This window comes from Chinchilla lanigera, unplaced genomic scaffold (genome assembly GCF_000276665.1).
Source record: "Chinchilla lanigera isolate Chin_1 unplaced genomic scaffold, ChiLan1.0 scaffold00107, whole genome shotgun sequence".
Taxonomy (NCBI): Eukaryota; Metazoa; Chordata; class Mammalia; order Rodentia; family Chinchillidae; genus Chinchilla; species Chinchilla lanigera.
This window is the reverse complement of record NW_004955508.1, coordinates 3,830,171-3,850,278: the sequence shown is the minus strand read 5'-3', so window position 1 is coordinate 3,850,278 and position 20,108 is coordinate 3,830,171. Positions and strand designations below refer to the sequence as shown.

At 49.4% G+C, this 20,108-nt stretch overlaps 2 protein-coding genes and 1 long non-coding RNA gene across 9 annotated transcripts in view; 2 read left to right on the top strand and 1 right to left on the bottom strand.

Moving 5' to 3' along the window:
• The window catches only part of Atp1b3 (ATPase, Na+/K+ transporting, beta 3 polypeptide), a 27,248-nt gene extending 25,714 nt beyond the window's left edge, over positions 1-1,534 (top strand). The window contains exon 7 of the mRNA XM_013506258.1: positions 1,325-1,534. Coding sequence (XP_013361712.1) covers positions 1,325-1,378 — 54 coding nt within the window. The 3' untranslated portion in view covers positions 1,379-1,534. The remainder of the gene's footprint in view (positions 1-1,324) is intronic.
• Positions 1,535-5,938: 4,404 nt separating this feature from the next.
• Positions 5,939-20,108, bottom strand: part of Tfdp2 (transcription factor Dp-2 (E2F dimerization partner 2)) — a 121,929-nt gene continuing 107,759 nt past the window's right edge. For all 7 annotated transcript variants that reach the window (XM_005407749.2, XM_013506254.1, XM_013506257.1 and 4 more), the window contains 4 exons: positions 14,422-14,573; positions 10,762-10,928; positions 7,196-7,301; positions 5,939-7,024 (listed from right to left, as the gene is read on the bottom strand). In XM_005407749.2, the coding sequence (XP_005407806.1) occupies positions 6,841-7,024; positions 7,196-7,301; positions 10,762-10,928; positions 14,422-14,573 (609 nt within the window). In that variant the 3' untranslated portion in view covers positions 5,939-6,840. The remainder of the gene's footprint in view (positions 7,025-7,195; positions 7,302-10,761; positions 10,929-14,421; positions 14,574-20,108) is intronic.
• On the top strand, positions 13,240-20,097 carry LOC106146964. Its single transcript, XR_001231643.1, has 3 exons — positions 13,240-13,795; positions 16,394-16,527; positions 19,865-20,097. It is a non-coding gene; the product is annotated as an uncharacterized LOC106146964 (long non-coding RNA).

The window sequence follows — 20,108 nt, the reverse complement described above, 5'->3', positions numbered from 1 at the left end:
CGGCCGGAGGGGCGGAGAGGAGCGGCCGCGGCAGCAGGCACGGAGCCGACCACGCTGCCCGCCGCTGCGCCCCCCTCGGCGTCTCCACCCGTCTGTCACTTAGGCGGAGCCCAGCTCGAGCGCCCCGCGGACACCGCCCCCAGCCTCCCGGCACCCACAGCACTTCGCGTGGCCGGGCTCCGGTGGTTCCCGAGCCCTCGCACACCTGCGCCACGTGGCACAGAGTGGCTGCTGAGACGGAAGGGACGGCACACCCGGCGGCGCGGGCTCACCCGCCACTGCCCCGCGAGCGGCTCTGCCCTGCGCAGCGCGTCTGCAGGAGGCCGCCCTGCCAACAGCGCGGCCCCCACCTGCCCGTCACCTCCGTGCCTCGGGGCTGTCCCTGTGCTTACTCTCCTGGGACACAGGTGGTCGCATTACGTGGGGTCCCGCTGCTCTCTAAAGCCTGCCTGGCGAGGGGTGCCAAGGGCCGTGCTAGTTCCTGGGGCCAGGGGAGGGTCCACTGGGCGCCTGCCCGTGCGGACATGGCCCTGTCCTCACGTTCGACGCTGCCTGGGGTGTGGCGAGATGAGAAGGCTCCTTCCCTAAAAGCGGTTGTTTCCGGGATTTCATTTTTTTGTTTATTGTATGTTTGTTTTTCTTCCGGTACCAGGAACCGAACTCACGACCTTGCGCTTGCCAGGCAGGCGCTGTGCCGCTGAGCTAAATCCCCAGCCTCGTTCCCGGGATTTTAAAGATGGTATTTTCCAGGCTAGCATTTTCTTTTTTTTTTTGTTTTGTTTTTTTTTCTTTTGTTTTGTTTTTTGTTTTGGTTTTTCTCCGGTACCGGGAACCAAACTCACGACCTTGTGCTTGCCAGGCGGGCGCTTTTGCCGCTGAGCTAAATCCCCAGCCCAGGCTAGCATTTTCTAAAGTGACCTTTGAGCAGGCAGGGAAGCATGGCTCTAACCTGGAGCCACTTCGGCTGGGACACCCGCCCCCTCGCATGGGGCACAGGGGGCGAGCACCGGCCCGCCTGGGGGACAGGTCGCAGGCAGGGAGGCGGCAGGGGCAGCCCGCCAACCCCACGGGAGCTTCCGGCCGGGCGGCCCTCCAGGTGCCCGGATCGAGGCACGGGGGCGGCGGTGCGCTCAGGGGAGGGGCCCGGCTAGGAAAGAGTCAGTGTCCACCACCCCGACCGCCTCCTCAGCCACGAACCACGAGACTGTTATTTTAAATTATTTATTTCTTCTATCACACATTTCATTCAAGTCGTAAAACAGTCTAATACATTTTTTTCTCAAGTACAACTCCTGCTCATTTCATATGTTCTTTCTTCTCATAGGATGGACAGAAACATCCACACGTGGACCGACAGAAACGTCACTCAGCCGACTGAACTACAGCTTCGCGGGCCACCCTGAGCTCCTGTGGCGCCCGCCCACCCTCGCGGCAACCGCTGAGGACTCGGCCTCCCCCGCTGGAAGCAGCCTCGGGAAACCCGGGATAATTAAGTGTACAGAAATAGCTCTTCTATAAAATTTCCATATAAAAATAATGGCATTTATTTACAAAGTCGGAGATACTACAAAGTAACAGAACCGGTCAGGTACTTCAGCCTGCTGTGCCGTCGGCCTCTTCCTCGTCTCAACTGCTCAAAGCGCGTGGCAGCACGGCGCGGCCCTCGCGCAGCAAAACCCCGAGCTGTGCTTCTCTGGAAACACCTACCACCACCCGATCAGGGCGAAGCCTCTTCCCCGGGAGGCGCAGCACGGTGACCCGGCGCACAGGGCCCTGCCCGCCCCGAGCCCGAGGCTTGGTGGGGACGCGGGGAGCCGCCGCCGGCGCCCTGCATCTCAGCGAGCAAGGCCGAGCGCGGCCCTGAACTGCCGCACCCTGCCCAGCGGGGCCTTCCGCAGGAAAGCAGCTGGGTCCTCCGAGACCTTCTGGTACTAAAAGGCCCTTGACCCGTCTGAACAAGCACTTATGAGGCCCCTGTAACTAGGTGCCTGGCACGGTGACGCGCTGGGTGGCCACTGGCGAGTTTGGGGCAAAGAATGGGAAAATTATGGCTTTTACGGTCCGAACAGGATCTGGGGACGTCCCTGCAGGGCACTGACACACAGGTCGGGGCCACGCTCCTGCGCTCCGCCAGGCTCCCCCGGCCCTCGTCTCCCCCACCACGCCCACGGCCAACAGGGCTGCGGCCCGGGGGGAGCGCTTCCCAGCTGTGACCGTCTAAGCCGGGGTCCCGAGCCGAGGCCCGCAGCGGCTGACACGTGCTGGGCTGGGGAGAGGACGGACGGTGGGGAAGGCGCGGTTCGCAGAGGCCGCGAGGCCCTCACAGGAAGCGGCAGCCAGCGGCTCGGCGCGCTCTGCCGGAGGGGCCAGGCGGGCTTCCGCTCACACCTGCAGCCGGCGAGCCGGCAGACGCCCTCGCTCCCGGCCCGGGGGACAGGGAAGCCCCCGCCTCCGCTAGGCCGGCGCGCACCGCAGCGAGGCAGGGCACCGGCGGAGGCTCAGCTGCGCCCCCCGCTTCCCCCTTAGCATACTATGAGCGTAGATGTGTATGGGAACCCTGGATCCCACAGACTAAGCATCAACTTTCAGGGATATTTTGGCTATACAAAGGGGCTAATTCCTGAGAATGTTACGATTCATGTGGGCCTTGAGCCTGAAACATTTTGAAAAGGTAAAATCTCTTAAGTAGGTGTTTGGCTTGAGTGGAAGTTTACGAGAACACTGAGTGGGGCAGGAAGGCACACGTCTGAGGGTCACACAAACGCCACGGCAGGCTTCTGGCATCACGGGGTGGGGGCCGCTGCTCCGGGAGCAGGAAAGCGGGAGCTGAGGAGGCCGGCTCTCAGGGAGCCTAGTCTACAGTCTCACCAAAGCAGCCCACCTGCAGAATGATTATCTTCAGGGTATTTAACATAGGCCTTTATGTACCCAACAGCTTAGAGGATGTGTGGAAAGTTCTCCACTTTCAATTGCTTGGCTCCTGTGCTGGTTCAACTGAAAGGTAAAAAACCTTTTTTGGCGGGGAGGGGTTGCTTTTTGAGACAGGGTCTTGCTATGCAGTTCAGGCTGGCCTTGAGCTCACTTTGTAGCCCAGGCTGGTCTCAAGCTCACAACGATCCTCCTGCCTCAGCCTCCCGAGTGCTGGGATTACAGGCGTGCGCCACCACACCTGGCTCTGGAAGGTAAAAAAGCTGATAATGAAGACTCGGTGGGCCCATATTTTTGTTTTATGGGTATTACTGGTAGCTACATTTTTTTCCGAACCCTGCCCCATACCCAGCAGTTTTAAGGTGTATGTCACAGGTCACTGACTAGGGACAACCTGTTTTATTAGACAAGACAACTTGACATTGAAAGGCCTTTGAGTCATTCATAGAGCGGGTTTAGTAGTGCACCCTGTAATCCCAGCTATCCAGGAATCTGAGCCCAGGGTGGGCAACTTAGTGAGACTCTGTCTCAAAAGCGGGGGCAGGGGCCAGGGGACGGAACTCAGCCCAAAGGCTCCCGTTCAGTCCCTAGCACTGCACACCCCACATTTCTCTTGGCGTGGGCCTGGCAGAAAGAGCCAAAGTTGATCCTGTCACCTGCTAACTACCCCCCACACATGGAACAGACTCGGTGCCTGGGCCGTCCCTGGGCTTAAATCACATCATAGTTGGTGTAACTTTGATGTGTCTATTGCCCGAGAAGCTGGCAAGAATTTCGGTTTAGCAAACAGCCACATTAAAGGCGTCTGAGGACAGCACCTCGTGAATGATACGCAGCGGCCCTTCCCCCTTCAAGGACAAGAGGATCTGGCATTATTTCTCAAATAGGGCAGAGTACGGTTACAACTGCAAATCTGTTCATGGAAGGAGTTATTCTTTCATCCTGTAAAAAAAAGAAAAAAAGCTAGAGATTTATTTTATGGTCCTGGGGCCTGAACCAAAGGCCTTCACACTCAGCTATCACCCTCAGCCCAGCCCATTTTGTATTAGTTATTTTGAGAGAAGGTCTTAGTAAGTTGTCGTGCAAGGCCCAGACTTCTGCCCCTCCTGCCTCAGCCTCCAGGGAGCTGAGACGGCGGCCCGCACCAGAACACCCAGCCCTGCTGCTTCTTTAAGGAATCAAATTAAAGGGTGCCGAGCAGGCAGAGGCATCGCCAAGGCACAGGGTCACTGCAAGCCCTTTCCTGCGCAGAGGCCCCCTGCAGGGCTTTCCGTATCCGCAGCGTGTGCGGGTCGGGCGGGGCAGGGGGCTGGGTGAGGCGGTGCCGGGGGGCACTGGGGCTTGGCTTGGCCGCGCGGTTCTCCGTGAAGACTCTAGTGGCTCTGCCAAGGAGCTCGCCCCCGCCCCCCAGCTCTGCTGACTCGGGGACTCGGCATCGGCAGGAAAAACCCCTCGCAGGGCTGGCATGCGCGTCCCCAAGGAACTCGGTGTGCCACTAACTCAAGACGGCCCAAGTGCCGTGACTGCAGTGTCTCCGCTTTGACCCGTGTGAACTCGAGTCTCAGCGCGAACGCGGACCCAGGTGGGTGCGTGCATCAGACATACGAAGGGCAGAATCTATCTTTCCCAGCGTTTCCACCTAGCCTTTTCCAGGTAGGGTCTGAGACCAGCAGCCTGAGGCGGTGACCACATCTCTGAGCGGGATGTCCTCAGCCGTCACCTGAAGCTGCCCCTGGCAGCAGTGACTTCCTGCCAACGCCACACACTCACGGCAGGAGGGCCGTGGTTGGGAACCAACACTGGCCGGTCTTCGGTTGCCTTTTTTTAAAAAATGCCCATTTAAAGCACTAGAGCAACAGAGGGAGAAGACACAAGGGAACAGCTGCCCCGAACTCTATCAAAAATTCTGCTACTTACAGAAGTGGGTATGATTCATGCATCTGTCTTACATTCTGCAATGTATCTTGGGGGCTGTAGTTTAATATTCTGAACCAACCAACCAAAAAAAACAAGATTAGTGAAAGGGGCTGGGGATTTAGCTCAGCGGCACAGCGCCTGCCTGGCAAGTTCAATTCCTGGTATGGGGGCAGGGGGGGATATTCTGAAGACCAGAAAGGCAACCGTGGTTCGTGGCCTCTCCAGCTCCCTGCTGGGATCCCTTCAGGCAGACAGGAGAGACCTTAGGGCTGGTACAGGAGGTGGCAGCCCCTTCGGGGACCACGTGGCAGGAGAGAGAGCCCCTTTCACCCGACCTGCGCAGGCAGGAACAGCTGTCACAGGCTTGTGGCAGCTGCGGCCACCTCTGCAGCATTCCGGGCGCTTCCCGCTGAGCGTGAGAGAGGGGTGAGCTCTGACCTCGCCAGGACAGATTTCCGCACAACCTGCCGTGATCGCCCTGCCCCATGAGCATGCGCCAGCTTGGTTCTGCCGGAACGAGACTGCCTCCAAGGAGCCTACGCTGAAGTTGTGTGTTCTGTTAGTGTCTGCAGAGGGTCTAGGGAAAGCGTAAGCCTGCGGAAGCCCTCACCGCAGCTCCCGGGGCCTAGGGGAGGATTTAGAGAGGCTGCCCAGGGGGGGGAGGGAGGGAGCAGTGGGGGCCACACGCGGGGCTGGACCAGACACCAAATGCACGATCTCAGGACAACTCCCTACGACTCGAATCAAAGTCTTACAGTTCCTTCTTCTCTGAGTCTTTGCTCCCTTTTAAGGCCTTCATGTATAATTAAGTTGGGGTTTGGGCCTGGGGGCCCCTCCTGCCTTCAGAGAAGCAGCGATCACAGACGCCCCAGTGCAGTATTTCCAACAGCATCTTTGGCTACAAAATCGCACACTACACACCAACTACTGTGTATCCAACCAACCGGAGTGTTCAGTGTTCTTCCCAGAAAGAGCAAATGCTGGGTCAGTTTGAAAGGCGCTTTCCCCAAGAATAAATCTAATAAGGTCATTTGGATTAATTAAAATGTGGGGAAAAAAAGGTAGCATGTACAAGAAAACATTACCGTTCATATTCTTGAAATAGATTTTTCTTTCAAGACAAAAGTAATGACATTTGGTTCATTTTCACAAATTGCACACTGGGTAAAATCACACAATTACTGCGGAGCGCTGGAGGCGAGCGGCTTGGTCATAGGCATCTGCTTCGCTTCACTGTAAATGAGAAAGCTGTACGGAACGCAGAGCTCGGATTAAAACTACGGACACAGGTCCCTTCTCTGCAGAACTCCAGATTTAGAATGCCGGCAAAAGGCAGCGCTGGCAAATGTTAATGCACATGGAGATGCTATTTTGGCTTCCAGAAGTAGCCCTAGTAAACTCTATGCACCAATGCATTGGCTAATAGTGATCGTATCAGTTTTACTATAAATTATTCTAAGTGTCACTTAAGTACGTGAGAGTTAGCGCTCCCTCCTCTCTGAAGCTGTCTAAGGCAGCAGATGCGTAAAGCATCTCAACTCGACTTCCAAAAGCTGCGCGGTTCGTCTGCGCCCCTCACCCCGGAGCCCCCAAGGAGGACATCCGTTAACCTCTGCTGGTAAAGGCAGCCCAGGCGAGGGACGGAAGGAGGGAACAGCGGCGGTCTCCGTCCTCACGTGACTGCGTGGCCGCCAGGAAGCTAACCGAGCCTCATTCACGCTGCCGCTTCTTTGGGGATCGCGCCCTTCTACCCCTCAGAAACCAGACTGTGTGCGAGTGATCTACCGCTCTGCCGGGCAGGGCTTTCATGCGCGCTACGTCAACTTTCATCTCCATCCACTCGGCCTTCACGTGATTTGCTTACGGCGTTTCTCCGGTTCTCACTGAGCACACAGTGCAAACAAAGGCAAAGACTGAAGCAATCATTTCAAAAACGAGCTCACACTAAAAACACACATGAGCGTCAAACATGAAAACGTGACTTTTCTCCCGTCTTTATTCTGGAGAGGAGGAGTCCTCCTCGTCATCCTCCTCGTCTTCCTCGTTGAACGAGCAGGGGGTCTCGCCTCGGGACTCGGAGCAGTGGGAGGCCGCGCTGCTGGACTGCTGGCTGTTTGGGGCCAGGAGCTGCCCGGTTGCTAAGGCCACTTCAGCATCCAGGCACAACCCTTGGTGTACGCTGGCAAGCAGTTAGAGACACACAGGTTCATTAATGCGGCAGGGGCGACTTTGTAAAACACAAAGACAGGAAGGAGGCGCGGGCGGCAATACCCCAGGGCAGTGACGCGGCCCTGGCTCGGCCGCAGAGGCAAGGCTTGCGGTCTGCCTCTAACTGCGCAGAAACACCTACCTGGATTGGGGCAAGGTGGCACCGGAGGTCAAGTCTAAATTTGATGCGGACTGGGCGGAGTTCAAAAGTAGTCCCTGATTTAACCAAGCAGGTCCTGTGGAGATATCTGAGAGGGGGAGAGAGAGGGAATGAAGTAGGCTCTGTCTATTGCGTGGCTGCTGTTGTGATAGTGTGAAAAAAGCACAGGGAATTCAGGGATAAGTCTGTCCCCAACCACAGCTAGACAATGCTGCTACCCTAGGGAGAACTCAAGCTTTTTATCTTTTTTTTTTTTAACCGGGAATCGAACTCAGGATCTTGCACTTGCCAGGCAGGCGCTTATGCTGCTGAGCTATATCCCTAGCCCAAGGTTTTTATCTTGAAGGTAAACAGTTTGTAGGACACAGGACAGAAAAAAAAGACAAGGCAGATGAGGGAGAAAGAATAAAGTAAAACTAACATGAACTCTTATTGTTTTCCTCAGAAGGGCCCCACAGAAGGCTTCCTGGTACAGTGGCCAGTGTGCGCGACCCCGGATACCTGCTGTCCTTGCCCTGCCGAGGTGTCAACAGCCCCAGCAAGAGCAGCGAAGGGCAGCGAACGGGCAGTGTCCCGGGTAGGAAGGCAGCCCTGCCTGGGGAGCCAGCGCCCCACGCGATCGCGTTCGCAGTTCCTGCTGGTGAACTCCATGCTGTTACTCATCAAAGATCTATTTCTGACAAGATTTTTCCTGGTGTCCTTTGCTTTGTGATTCAAACTTGCCCTTATTTAAAAAGGTCATGCTTTTAACGAGGGGTGTTTTTAATGCAGTCATGTTTTTAACATGGTGAGACAGACATTACAGTTTATGGAAACTATTTTGGGTGTATCCTGCCAATCTTATCTTCTGTGCACGTGCCACAATTATATTACAGCAGTGATCAATTCCTACTGCAATTTTATGGAATGCTTATCTCCCTACCTAGAACGTGAGCTCAGAGAAGGCAGTGACGGGAACATACACCGTCTGAATGATACTCAACGAGAACTGTCTCTTTCAGCAGTGACTTTTAGAAACAGGGAGTTTAGCCGGGTGTGGTGGCGCATGCCTGTAATCCCAGCATTCGGGAGGCTGAGGCAGGAGGATTGTTGTGAGTTCCAGACCAGCCTGGGCTACAAAGTGAGCTCAAGGCCAGCCTGAACTGCATAGCGAGACCCTGTCTCAAAAAGACAATAAATAAATAAATAGACAGATAGACAGATAGATAGATAGAAATAGGGAGTTGAAACATAAGAAATATACTCTGAAAAAAGAAACTACTTACACTGTAAGAGAAAACCTAAGGTCTCCCCACAAAATATTGTCAAAACAAACTTTTACTTAATAAGAATCTGTAAAGTAACTTTAAAAAAGCCAACTATAGTATACACACTGAGATCTGAAATTCTGGTATCCAGCCCCGGCCTAACCAAGTGAGAGGCTGTTCCCACGCAGGAAAGGAGTAAACCTGAATTTCAGAGTGGCCTTGTGAACTTTTTTCTGCACAGGGTAACTAAGGCAGTTGTAATTTTAAGAACAACAGTAGGCAAGGTGGCGCACGCCTGTAATCCCAGCACTTGGGAGGCTGAGGCAGGAAGATTGCTGCAAGTTTGAGACAGCCTGAACTACATAGTTCAGGGACAGCCGGAACTATACAGCAAGATCCTGTCTCAAAAACAACAACAACAACAAAAGGAACAGTTCTATATAAGGGGATGAAATTAAGGCCAGAATCCTGTGTTGAATATTAACTACTATAAACAACTATGAAAACTTTCAGTCAGAACATGGCCATTTACTTGTGTGGAGCGTACCAGGTTACACTTTCTTTTCACAATGGATCTGAAAGGCCTACATTTCTTTTGCGTTTGCACAGGACCCACACAGCGGTTGTTCTCACACTCTTACCTAACAGCTCCTCTGCCCCCTTCCACAGGAAAGGCACACGTTCCTGCTTTTGAACCAGAAATCTGTATGCCAGTCTGCAAGCGAGGTCATGAAGAGATCAAACCAGGGAGCCTGCCTCACCACCCCAAGGGTTCTCACTGGGGACGAGCTAGAGTTCTGGTGACCAACTGGCTAAGCCCCTCTCGGACCCTGCTGGGCGTCCAGTGTGACCGGGCTGCTGACGCAACAGCAGGACCCACTGAGAGAGAGTGGGCAGCGCAGCCCCGGACGTGGGAACAGGTTGGCTGAGGGGGAAGCGAGCAGGGGTCGCAGCAGCTGCAGAAGGCAGGAGGTATCAACATAAGAACTAAACCAAACCTCAGTCAACAAACTCTTCCTCTGTGAACAAAGGCCAAAGCAAATGAAATTAAAAGTACCGTTTTGTTTATATTTAATATACCTTAGATGAATGTGATCATTATATATATAACCAAAATGTACTGACAAAATCTGATTGGAGAAAAAGATTTTTGCGTATGTCCAACATATCCAAATAAAAAGATTAATTAATGCACAAAAAACATGTAACATGCATTAGAGCTATACCATTAAAACGCTGTTAAGGAGTGACATGGATGTATTCAATACCCAGCACTGTGAAACAAAACAGAAAAATCAAAATTAAAACAATCAAAAGTGACACAGGAGCTTACACCTATAATCCCAGCTACTGGGGAGGCTGAGGCAGGGTTGTTTGAGCCAAGGTATTTGAGACTGGCCTAGGCAACACAGTAAGACATTGTCTCAAAAAAAACAAACCAAGACAAAACATGGTATAAAATTCTAAATGAGAACAAGGCCAAGCACCTGTTTAAGTACTCACATTATATTTGTGGAATATGTATTTCCAGGAATTAGGACAATCATGATTTCTACATGAAAAATACCTCTGGATCACAGAACATGTAAAACAGTGTTTTTTCCAAATACATTCAGTATTTGAAACTCATAATAAAAAAGCAAGTAGTTCAAACTATCTCCAAGGAAGAGATACAAATGGACAGTAAATGCATGAGAAGATGCTCGATATCGTAAAGTTGTCAGGAAGATGCAGATAAAAATCAGTGAGGACAGCTACAGTTAAAAGATGGATGCTGGGCGTGGTGGCGCACACCTGTAATCCCAGCACTCGAGAGGCTGAGGCAGGAGGATCGCTGTGAGTTGGAGGTGCACTGGGCCACAGTGAGTTCAACGCCAGCCTGAACTACACAGGGAGACCCTGTCTCAAACAAAAAATCAAAGAAACTGGAACCCTCATACATTGCTGGTAGGATTCTAGAAGCTCACTCTAAGGAGATGTCAGGCTACGTTATGGGAATTACAGATAAAAAATGTACCGATGGAGTCAAAGTAGTGCTGTGAGATACAGGTGCTGTACAGTCAATCTAGTGGTGAGCCAGCAATTTACAACTGGGGAATTGTATTTTGTAGAAATGTAAGTTCATGATATTATAAACACAACCTACTCAATCTTTGGGAAGAGCTCCTGACTTTATTATACAAATGCTACAAATTTCAATTTGGTGATGCAAGCACAGATTTGCTCAAATTCTGTAGCTCTCTCAACAAGCTCAGCTCTGCCCTTTGCTCAGGGGCAGCAAGGCCCGCGCGGGGGACGTACCTGTGATATAACTTTCTAAAGCCTTTGGCACCAGCGATTTAGCGAGCTTCAGGTCCTCCAGGGAGCACTTGCCGGACTCCAGGCCGAAGGACATGCCCATGCGCTTCAGCACTTCAATGTCATCGTGGATCTCAAAGGTGTTGTCAAAGTTAAAAAGATACTCAAACCTGCAGAGCAAAGCAAAGCAAAGACGAGGCGTTCAGTGGTACTGGAGACATCGGAATGGTTCTAGACCCTGCACTTTCAGAGAACGGATGCCTAACCTCAGCCACGGTACTAGACACTGTCACCACTCAGAGCACGGAGTCCCTCTGTTGTGTTCAGGGGAATGACCTTTCAGGTAATCCATTTCCAATTAAAACAGCTTTCCTGAGACAGACGGCAGAAGTCCACATGTTTTTGGTTTTGTTTTTGTTTTTGAGACAGAGTCTTACTGTCTTGTTCAGGCTGGCCTCAGACTTTATGATGTGGCCCAGGCTGACCTCGAACTGGCAGCGATCCTCCTGCCTCAGACTTTTGAGTGCTAGGATTACAGGCATGTACCACCATGCCCTGCTTAAATCCATGCATTTTAGTCCTAATGTTGTTGGCAAACAGGAGACAGAAGCTTTGTTCTAAACCCAAGGCTTTTCAAAGCTGTCTATAGTTTTGTCACAAAAGCAACTGTACTCTGGGAGGCTGAGGCAGGAGAAGTTCAAGCCAGACTGGGCAATTTAGCTTCCTAGTGAGACCATGTCTCAGGATCAAAAACACATAAAATGGCCAGGGATGTAGCTCAGTGGAAAGGCCCTGGGTTCAACCCCTGGTACAAAACAAAACAGAAGTCACTTTAGTTTGATGTGGTATCCACACTCTAGCTGGTTATTAGCTGTGAGGAAAACATATTTTGAAGGCTTACTTCATCTTCATGAGTCAAGTGTTCACTACAGAACACTTTAGCTAACCACAAACAGAAGATCTGTTTTGTTTTGTTTGTGATATGATCTGGCCTGCTATGCTGCCCAGGCTGTTCTCAAATTCCTGGGCCCGTGCGATCCTCCTACCTCAATCCCAAGTACCTGGGACTATAGGCACATACCAGTATGCCTGGGTTAAGTGAGAGACAACGAACTAAACCAACACTTCAATCCCCTCGTGAAAGACAAGTAGCAAAATGTTTTTAAGAAAAAGTGTTACGTGTAACACGTATGCAGCGCACTGCCACATGGTCTTAAGCGCCCGGTCTGGGCGCTCAGCTGCCCGACACAAGAACGGAGAAGACGCAGACCTCCGGGTCCCCTGCAGGGCCTGTGACGCCTTCATCATGGCCTTGGCTCTGAAGGGGCAGCTTTTACCTTGCTGCCAGGTGCAGCTTTTACCTTGCTGTGGAATCTCCATTAAATTCATGTGAGTGTGAAATGTTTTATAACAGGTATCTCAGGTCAGGGAAAAACTTCACAATTAAGCAAACTAAGATGTTTAAATATCCTAACGTATATGAATGAAGTACATCAGTAAGTTTTTAGGAAAAAAATCTGAAGTGCATTCTTCGCCAAAGAGATGATTTCACGCATGTGCTAAAAGCAGATGGCTTTGCAAACTTAACCCTCACTGTGGGAAAGTCTCCTAATTAAGGGGAGGACTGCATCTCCTAAGTAGCGGGCAGCAGGGACCGCGCAGCCACCTCTGGCAACGAGTGTGCAAGCTGCCCCACGCAGAGCAGCCGGGCAGGGCATGCGTCAGGGGCCACCCACGGCACAGCGCTCCACAGATTCTGGTCTGGGAAAACAGTGTCCGCAGTCCTCCAGGCCAACAGTTTCAGAGTTTCTTGATACCTGTTGTTGACTTTAAAGATTAGCCCTAGGAAACGAATTTTATAATCTCCCACATAAGTAAACTTTGCAGAGTAACTACAAGGTGAAGTTTTGGGGATACTTCCTAAACAGATGTTAATAGTTCCCTTAGATACAGGTTTCTGCAAAGAATTTGTAAGCTCATGAATAATAATTCAGACATGTAACATTTGCTGACCACTGCTCTGAATCCTGTATAAATTTATCTATGGTTTTTCTAAACTGGCAAGGTAAAATACTGTAATTCTTACTTTATTTTTTTGGTTTTTTGAGATGGTCTTGCTATGTAGTTCGGGCTGGCCTTGAACTCACTATGTAGTCCAGGCTGCCCACAAACTTGCAGTGATCCTCCTGACTCAGCCTCCCAAGTGCTGAGATTACAGGCATGTGCCATCATGCCTGGCTGTAATTCTTATTTCCTTTTTTGGTACCAGGAATCAAACTCACGACCTTGTACCTGCCAGGGGGGCTGAGCTATATCCCCGGCCCTGTAATCCTTGTTTTGTTTTGTTTTGTTTTGTTTTGTTTTTTTGAGACAGGGTCTCACTATGCAGTTCAGACTGGCCTTGAGCTCACTTTGTACCCAGACCAGACTGGTCTCGAACTTGCAACGATCCTCCTGCCTCAGCTTTCCAAGTGGTGGGATTACAGGCCTGCGCCACCACGCCAGGCTGTTTTTGATTCATTTTCGTTTTTTGGCGGCCCTGTAATTCTTATGTGTGTGGAGGAAGGAACAAGACCTCAGATGGCCAAAAAACTCGAAAAACAGATCTGGCTGACTTCACAGCTTCCGCAGTCTCTACTATTTATTAGTTTGTAAGTGTCAAATATTTTTGAAACTCCTCCTCACTGTGTTTCTCTCTTTTTCTCGTGTGTTCCGTGTGTGCACATGTGTATGCACATGCAGGTATCCTCTTTTTAAGAGACCCAGAGTCCTGGTGTGATAGAGCTGGACGGGGGAAGCAACGCTAGCAGAGAAGCTTCTGTCTCACGAGGCAGTCCTGGGCACGCCATGACACTGACATCATTCCTAACAGAGTCCTCTACTGCTGACTTCTTGTAGTAACAGCTGACATTTATAAAGTGCCTGCCTGGAGTCAGACCCTTCAGGAATCACCTCACTCAGTCCTTGCAAGGGTTGGGAAGACACAGAAGTCTCACAGTACTGGGCATGGCCTGAAGACCACTGGTTTTCATGAAAGGTAAAATAAATTTCAGAGGAATTATTTTCTCTTGCTATGATGACGACTAGCATCAATTTTTTTTTTTTTTTTTTCCCGGTACTGGGAACCGAACTCACGACCTTGCACTTGCCAGGCAGGCGCTTTGCCGCTGAGCTAAATCCCCAGCCCTAGCATCAATTTTAATTAAAACATAAAAAAACTGTAAAGACGAAAGGAAAATGCCTAGCACCTTCACGTCAATTCATTACTAAGGAAAAGCACACGTGACTATGATATATAGAACAGAGAAATGACGGTTTAATGCCACCTGTTGATCTAGTAATAAACTATGATAGTGATCACCAGTAACCTACCTTGTCCTAAACCCTCAGTGACGTCTAGCTTACTGCAGTTGCTCGCTCAAAATTAGCACACACGTGGCATCTCACACCATGGGTTATGACACACACATCACAGGCGGCAGAGTGCGTGGCACAGAACTGGGACTGGGCCAGGATCGGAGACAGCAGGTGAGTGATGGGGTCACACTAGCCCACGGCAGTGCCCGCTCCATGGAAGCCAGCCCGGAGGGCGCCATCTCTCTTACGCAGGTGATCTGAGCACTAAGGGAAGGGCAGGACGCCCTGACTCCGGCCCCTACTCACTTGTCACTGGAGATGCTGCAGTCTATAACTGTCTTTCTGCTGGTATTGATGATTATAAACGGCAGCTGAATGGTGGAGTTCAGCGCTGGAGGGCCCTGGTTTTGCTGTTCATTTTGTCGATTTCTCTGTACCAGGTTTTTGAAAGCAATTTGCTGTAATGTTCAACAAAAAGAAAATGGTGATTTAACGTAGATAAGTGAGTTGGAATTTAAATGAATATATTTAAATATAGTTTAAAATTAGAGAATTTAAAAGGGCAGTCCACTTACACTACTGCACAAAAATTACGCACTTTAGAAAAAAGATAAATACATTTCAAGGGGAGAAACATACACACACATGATACTGATCATGATCCTCATGTAAATAATGGGGCCCCTGGTTTTCATCACCCACAGAAACGGGATCTCACAGATCTGAGGGGTCCAGCGACACAGAGAGTGACAGCAACACCAAGTGCGCGTGCCCAACTGCTTCCAAAGAGTTTAGGGTCAAACATAACCTTTTTTTGTTGGTTGGAGACAGGGTCTTGCTATGCATGCAGGCTGGTCTGGAACTCACAGGGATCCTCCTGCCTCAAGATCCAAATAAAGTGACCTTTTACAATACTGGCTCTTTTTCAATAAGGAAAATGTATTATAAAATTTCACAGCTGGGAGGACCGTATGTAGTGCACTTTTTTTATGTGCTCATGAAACACAATGGTTTTAGAAAAACTTGAACTTAGAACCATTCATTCCTTTTATTAGCTTGTTGTATCTTCTCACCCAGTAGTGAGATTTCAGGTTATTTTCAACTGTTATGCCCAGGTGTGTTTATTTCAGGTTCTGGGCCGTAACTAACGTTGCATTAAGAATGCTATTATCTCAGTCGGGCCTGGTGACAGGTGCCTGTAAGCCCAGCGCTCTGGGATGGTAAGGTCGGAGCATCATAAATTCAAGCCCAGTATTGGAAAAAAAAATTCTAATCTTAAAATGGCTGCACACTATCTCCCTAAAAAGTGAACATTTACTCTTAAAATCAATAAAACACAATCGGCTCAAATTTATTCTGGCCCTAATGGCGCAGCCAAAAATCCACTATCAATACTATCAATATCGGTCACTATAACACAACAGAGAACTGCTCTGCCATAAAGACAAACCTGAGTCATCTGCAGGCTGCACCTTAGACCATAAAGTGAAATCAATCAGACACACAAGCATAAATATCCTGTGGTTTCTCTTACACAAGAGCCCAAATTGTAAATAAAGAGCAAAATATAAGAAAAGGGGGTTTGGGCCAGGGATATAGCTCAGCGGCACACACGCCTGCCTGGCAAGCTCATGGTCCTGAATTCGATTCCTGGTACCAAAAAAAAAAAAAAAAAGAAAAAAAAGATGTGTTATGTGCATGGACCACCTCCACGCAAGGAATGAAACATGTACGGCAAATGTGTACTGAAAACCACGTCAGTACCAAACACTCCCTAATGATTGACACTTTTATTTTTATTACACTTCTCTATTATTTTGTTTCCAAATTCAAATTGGCTTATACTTATTGCTTAATTCACTTACTCGTGCGGGCAAGGTGTGTTTAAGCCCCGGAACTGGGAGAAAGCAAGCGAGCACTTCTGCCCAGCTTCTCTCCCCTCTGCGGGAGTGCACATCCGGGGGGCTCTTCCCATCCTTGCCTGGCTTCGTGGCCCCAGAGCAGTGAGAGCGAACCTTTTGGACACCCCAAACCGCAACCCAAACCCATTTACTGATTGCGAAGTGCCAAAGCTGCAACTAAAGCTGAGTATCTGCTGCTCAGCTCCTGGGGCGACTTGGCTCGTGTGCCGACAGGGAGGGGCCTTCCTGCTCGCTGCAGCTCGAGTGGCACAGGCTTGCCGACACCGCCCTACAGGCATGGTAGGATGTGAACAGTGGCAAGGGAAATTCCATACAGATGCAATAATACTAACACTAATATATGTATTTGGTCTTAGAGATGGATGCTGAGACTTTCCACTGAGCTACACCCCCTGCCCGTACGGGGCTTGAACCTGTTCCTCTGGCCTTACCCTCCTAGAGGGCTGGATTACAGACATGCACCTCCACTCCTGGCTCCAGGTCCTTACAGGTAATGTACTGTGTAAGACTGTGTATATTTAATAGCACCAAAGGCTTTTCAGACGAAGAGAGCACTAAAAACAAATTATTTTGTCTTTTGTGGTGATGATGCTGGAGCCCAGGTATCACACATGGTAGACACACACTCTACAATTGAGCTCCACAGTACGTCCCTCCAATGCATTTTTCTGTTGTTTTTTAAGACAGGATCGCACTAGCAGTTCAGGCTGGCCTTGAACTCACTATGCAGCCCAAGATGGCCTCAAACTTGCAATGATCTTCCTGCCTCAGCCTCCTGAGGAGTGGAAGTAGAGGCATGCACCACCACATTCAGACTGTTTTACTGACTGACTGACTGAGACTGGGTCTCACTATGTAGCCCAGGCTGGCCTTGAACTGACAGCGATCTTACTGTCAGCCTCCTGAGTGCTGGGACTGCAGGCATGCACTACCACACCTAGCCTCAGCCGTTATTTTAATAGCAAAAAGAAAAATCACCTCCCAATTTCACTGGAATAATTTGTTGCCCTTTGATTAACTTCCTTTACCTTCTCCTCTTTCAGACTCATTAACATTGATTTCAGAGGCTAACTAGCTTCAGCCATGTTCAGTTCTGGAAAAGATTCAAGGTCTGGGAGGAACAAAATAGGGCATGTAGCTTGTCTATAGGTACAGTTTATGTAAACTACTCCTCTTTGCCCGCGTTATGAAGGATAAAAGGGAGGCAGTGGCATACAGGTAGTAGATTCCTCTGTCACGTGACATTCGTGAGTTAGGAATTTACTTAAAAAATCGAATTAGCTTAGCTACAGCAAATAATTAGTGTTCAGGAACAACTAGTTAATTTTATTTTCTATGACAACTTCATGAACACTTCCCACTTCCCACACTGGGGATGGATGCCAGAGGCGCTCTACAACCAAGGTACACCCCCGGCCCTTTTTATTTTTCATTTTGAGAAGGGATCTCCTAAGCTGTTCAGGCTAGTCTCAAATTTGGGACATTCCTGCCTCAGGCTCCTAAGTAGCTGGAGCTATTGACGTGTGCCACCAGGCCCAGCTACGACGTACAACTTTATAAATCTACTTGATCAAAGGAAGAAAAACGAGATATCAGAAGGAAATAAGCTGTGTGTCTGTGAGAAGTTGTTGCTTTCAGTAACACTTCTCGTTTCAGCTTAGTGTTTGGAGCAAGCTGTCTCTACGTTTGGGGACAGGTTGTTTCCAAGTTGAAATTCACAAACACAGTATTTGGCTTGAGGGGCAGCAGAAGAAATTTAGGATTTAAACAGAAGTACAATCTTCCCTACACAACCAGAGAAAAAATATTCAACTTCATTCTTTGTGCTGCTCACCTAGGGATGTGAAAGTCCTGCTTGCACGAGAGCAAGCTTGCCCAGACCATTCTCTCTGATACACAAACAGATCATTACAGGCATGCTGATGAACAGGGAGCTTAAAGAAAAGGATGGCAAAAAGCACCCCACACTCCAGAATGCTCCATGACGGTCTGAGGAGCTACCAAGGAAACCCTAACACAGGATTGAGAGCCTCGGGCTGGGTGGGGGATGCTGCAGCTTGCTGTGCAGGGTTAAGGGCAACACAGGGGCAGCCAGGGAATAAGAGGGCAGCGGGAGAGTTGAAGGAGGAGCCCCAGCAGAATTCCAGATGGTAGCACAGCAATGAACTCGGCTCTCAACTTTTTTCCTAAAGCAGCAGAATACTCTCTTCTTTCTTTTTGAAACAGGGCCTCGCTATGTAGTTCAGGCTGGCCTTGTGCTCACTTTGTGGCCCAGGTTGGGCTTGAAATCAAAATGATCCTCCTGCCTCAGCCTCCTGAGTGTTGGGATTACAGGTGTGTACCACCAGGCCCGACAGAATACTCTCTTCTAAGCAGTTAACAAAACCTTACCAGGAAAAAAAGTGCGTGCTCTCCGAGGCTCAGTCTGAGAGCCAGGCACAGAGTGCAGGAGGAAAAAAGCCACTGCTCGGGAGGCTCCTGTGTTTGCAGTGCCTGCCTCCCTCCCTCTTTCTTCTTGCAGAGCATCCCCAGGCTCCTAGAAAACTGAGTATCTCCTACTCTCTGATTTGTACATGAAGGTGAAAAAACAAAACCCCAAAGAAAATACAAGCATCTTGCCAGGCGTGGTGGCACATGCCTGTAATCCCAGCACCTGGGAGGCTGAGGCAGGAGGCTCATTTCGAGTTTGAGACCAGCCTGGGCTACAAAGTGAGCTCAAGGCCAGCCTGAACTGCATAGTGAGACGCTCTCTCAAAAAGACAAAAAAAAGCCAGGGATGTAGCTCAGTGGTGCAAGTGCCTGCCTGGCAAGTGCGAGGCCGTGAGTTTGATTCCTGGTACCAAAAGAAAAAAAAAAGAAAGAAAACACAATCATCTAGAAAGTGAGAAACAATTACCCATGACATTTGACACTTAAGAACACAACATATTCTGACCACTGGACAAAGTAAGTATTGAAAAAATAAAGCTGGTAGGGTATCTGCTAATGTTTTGGTACCTTTGGTTCTGAAAAGCATATTGCATCAAAAATTAAATAGGAACTACAGTTATTCAAATCAAATATGTGTCTGACGGTAAATGTCTTCATATAAAGACATCTTCCTGAGAAAGCAGAAGGATAAAGTCTTTCTAGCTCATCACACAAAGTCTGTGTGTTTAGACTGAAAATGGCCAAACTGTACTTGCTGCTGGAAATAAATTTTTATACCAACTGCAATTAAAACTACAACAAAAAAACCTGTCTACCTTGTGATTTACCCTTGTATGAGTTTATTCAAAGGTTCTATAATACTTCTGAAAAGTTACCCAAGTTGTAAGCAATTATCCCAAAAAGTATAAACAGAGATTTTTTAGAAAAATTTTTTTGGGCAGGGGATTTAGCTCAGCGGCAGAGCGCCTGCCTGGCAAGCTTGAGGTCGTGAGTTTAATTCCTGGTACCGGGGGAAAAAAAATTTTTTTTTTTTGGTACTGGGACTCGAACTCAGGACCAGAGAGATTTTTTTAAACTACAAAATTCCTTTCTTTTTCTTCTTTTCTCTTGGTGGTACTGGGGACTGAACTCAGGGCCTTCCCACTGAGCTACACACCCTCAGTCCTTCTACAGTAATTTCTCCCCAGGCTGACGAACTGATCAGGCCGGGCTCGGACCTGCGATCCTCCTACCTCAGGTTACAGGCACGCACCCTGCGTAGCCTGCTCTCTTCCCTCCCTCCCTCCCTTCTGTGCTAGGGGTCAGTGTGCAATTCACTTCTGTTAAGCAGAAATGCATTTTACGTTTACGTATTTCTATGAAGCTTATCCAGTCATTCTGTCGTTCACTGATTACAGATGGATTTGATTATTTTACTTCAAGCACCTAAAAGTTACCTAGCACTGCAGATATTCTAAGGATGAAACAGGAGGCTCTGACGGGTTATGTTTGGAGTACGGCTGACACCGAAAGGGACCTGGAGGAGGACCTACGGCAATGGCTAAGGCTGGGACAGGCTCCTGATTACAAAACACACCGACCTTCAAAGCAAGTGAGGAAGAAAAATACAGGCACGGAAGGTAAGGGACAGCACGCGGCATT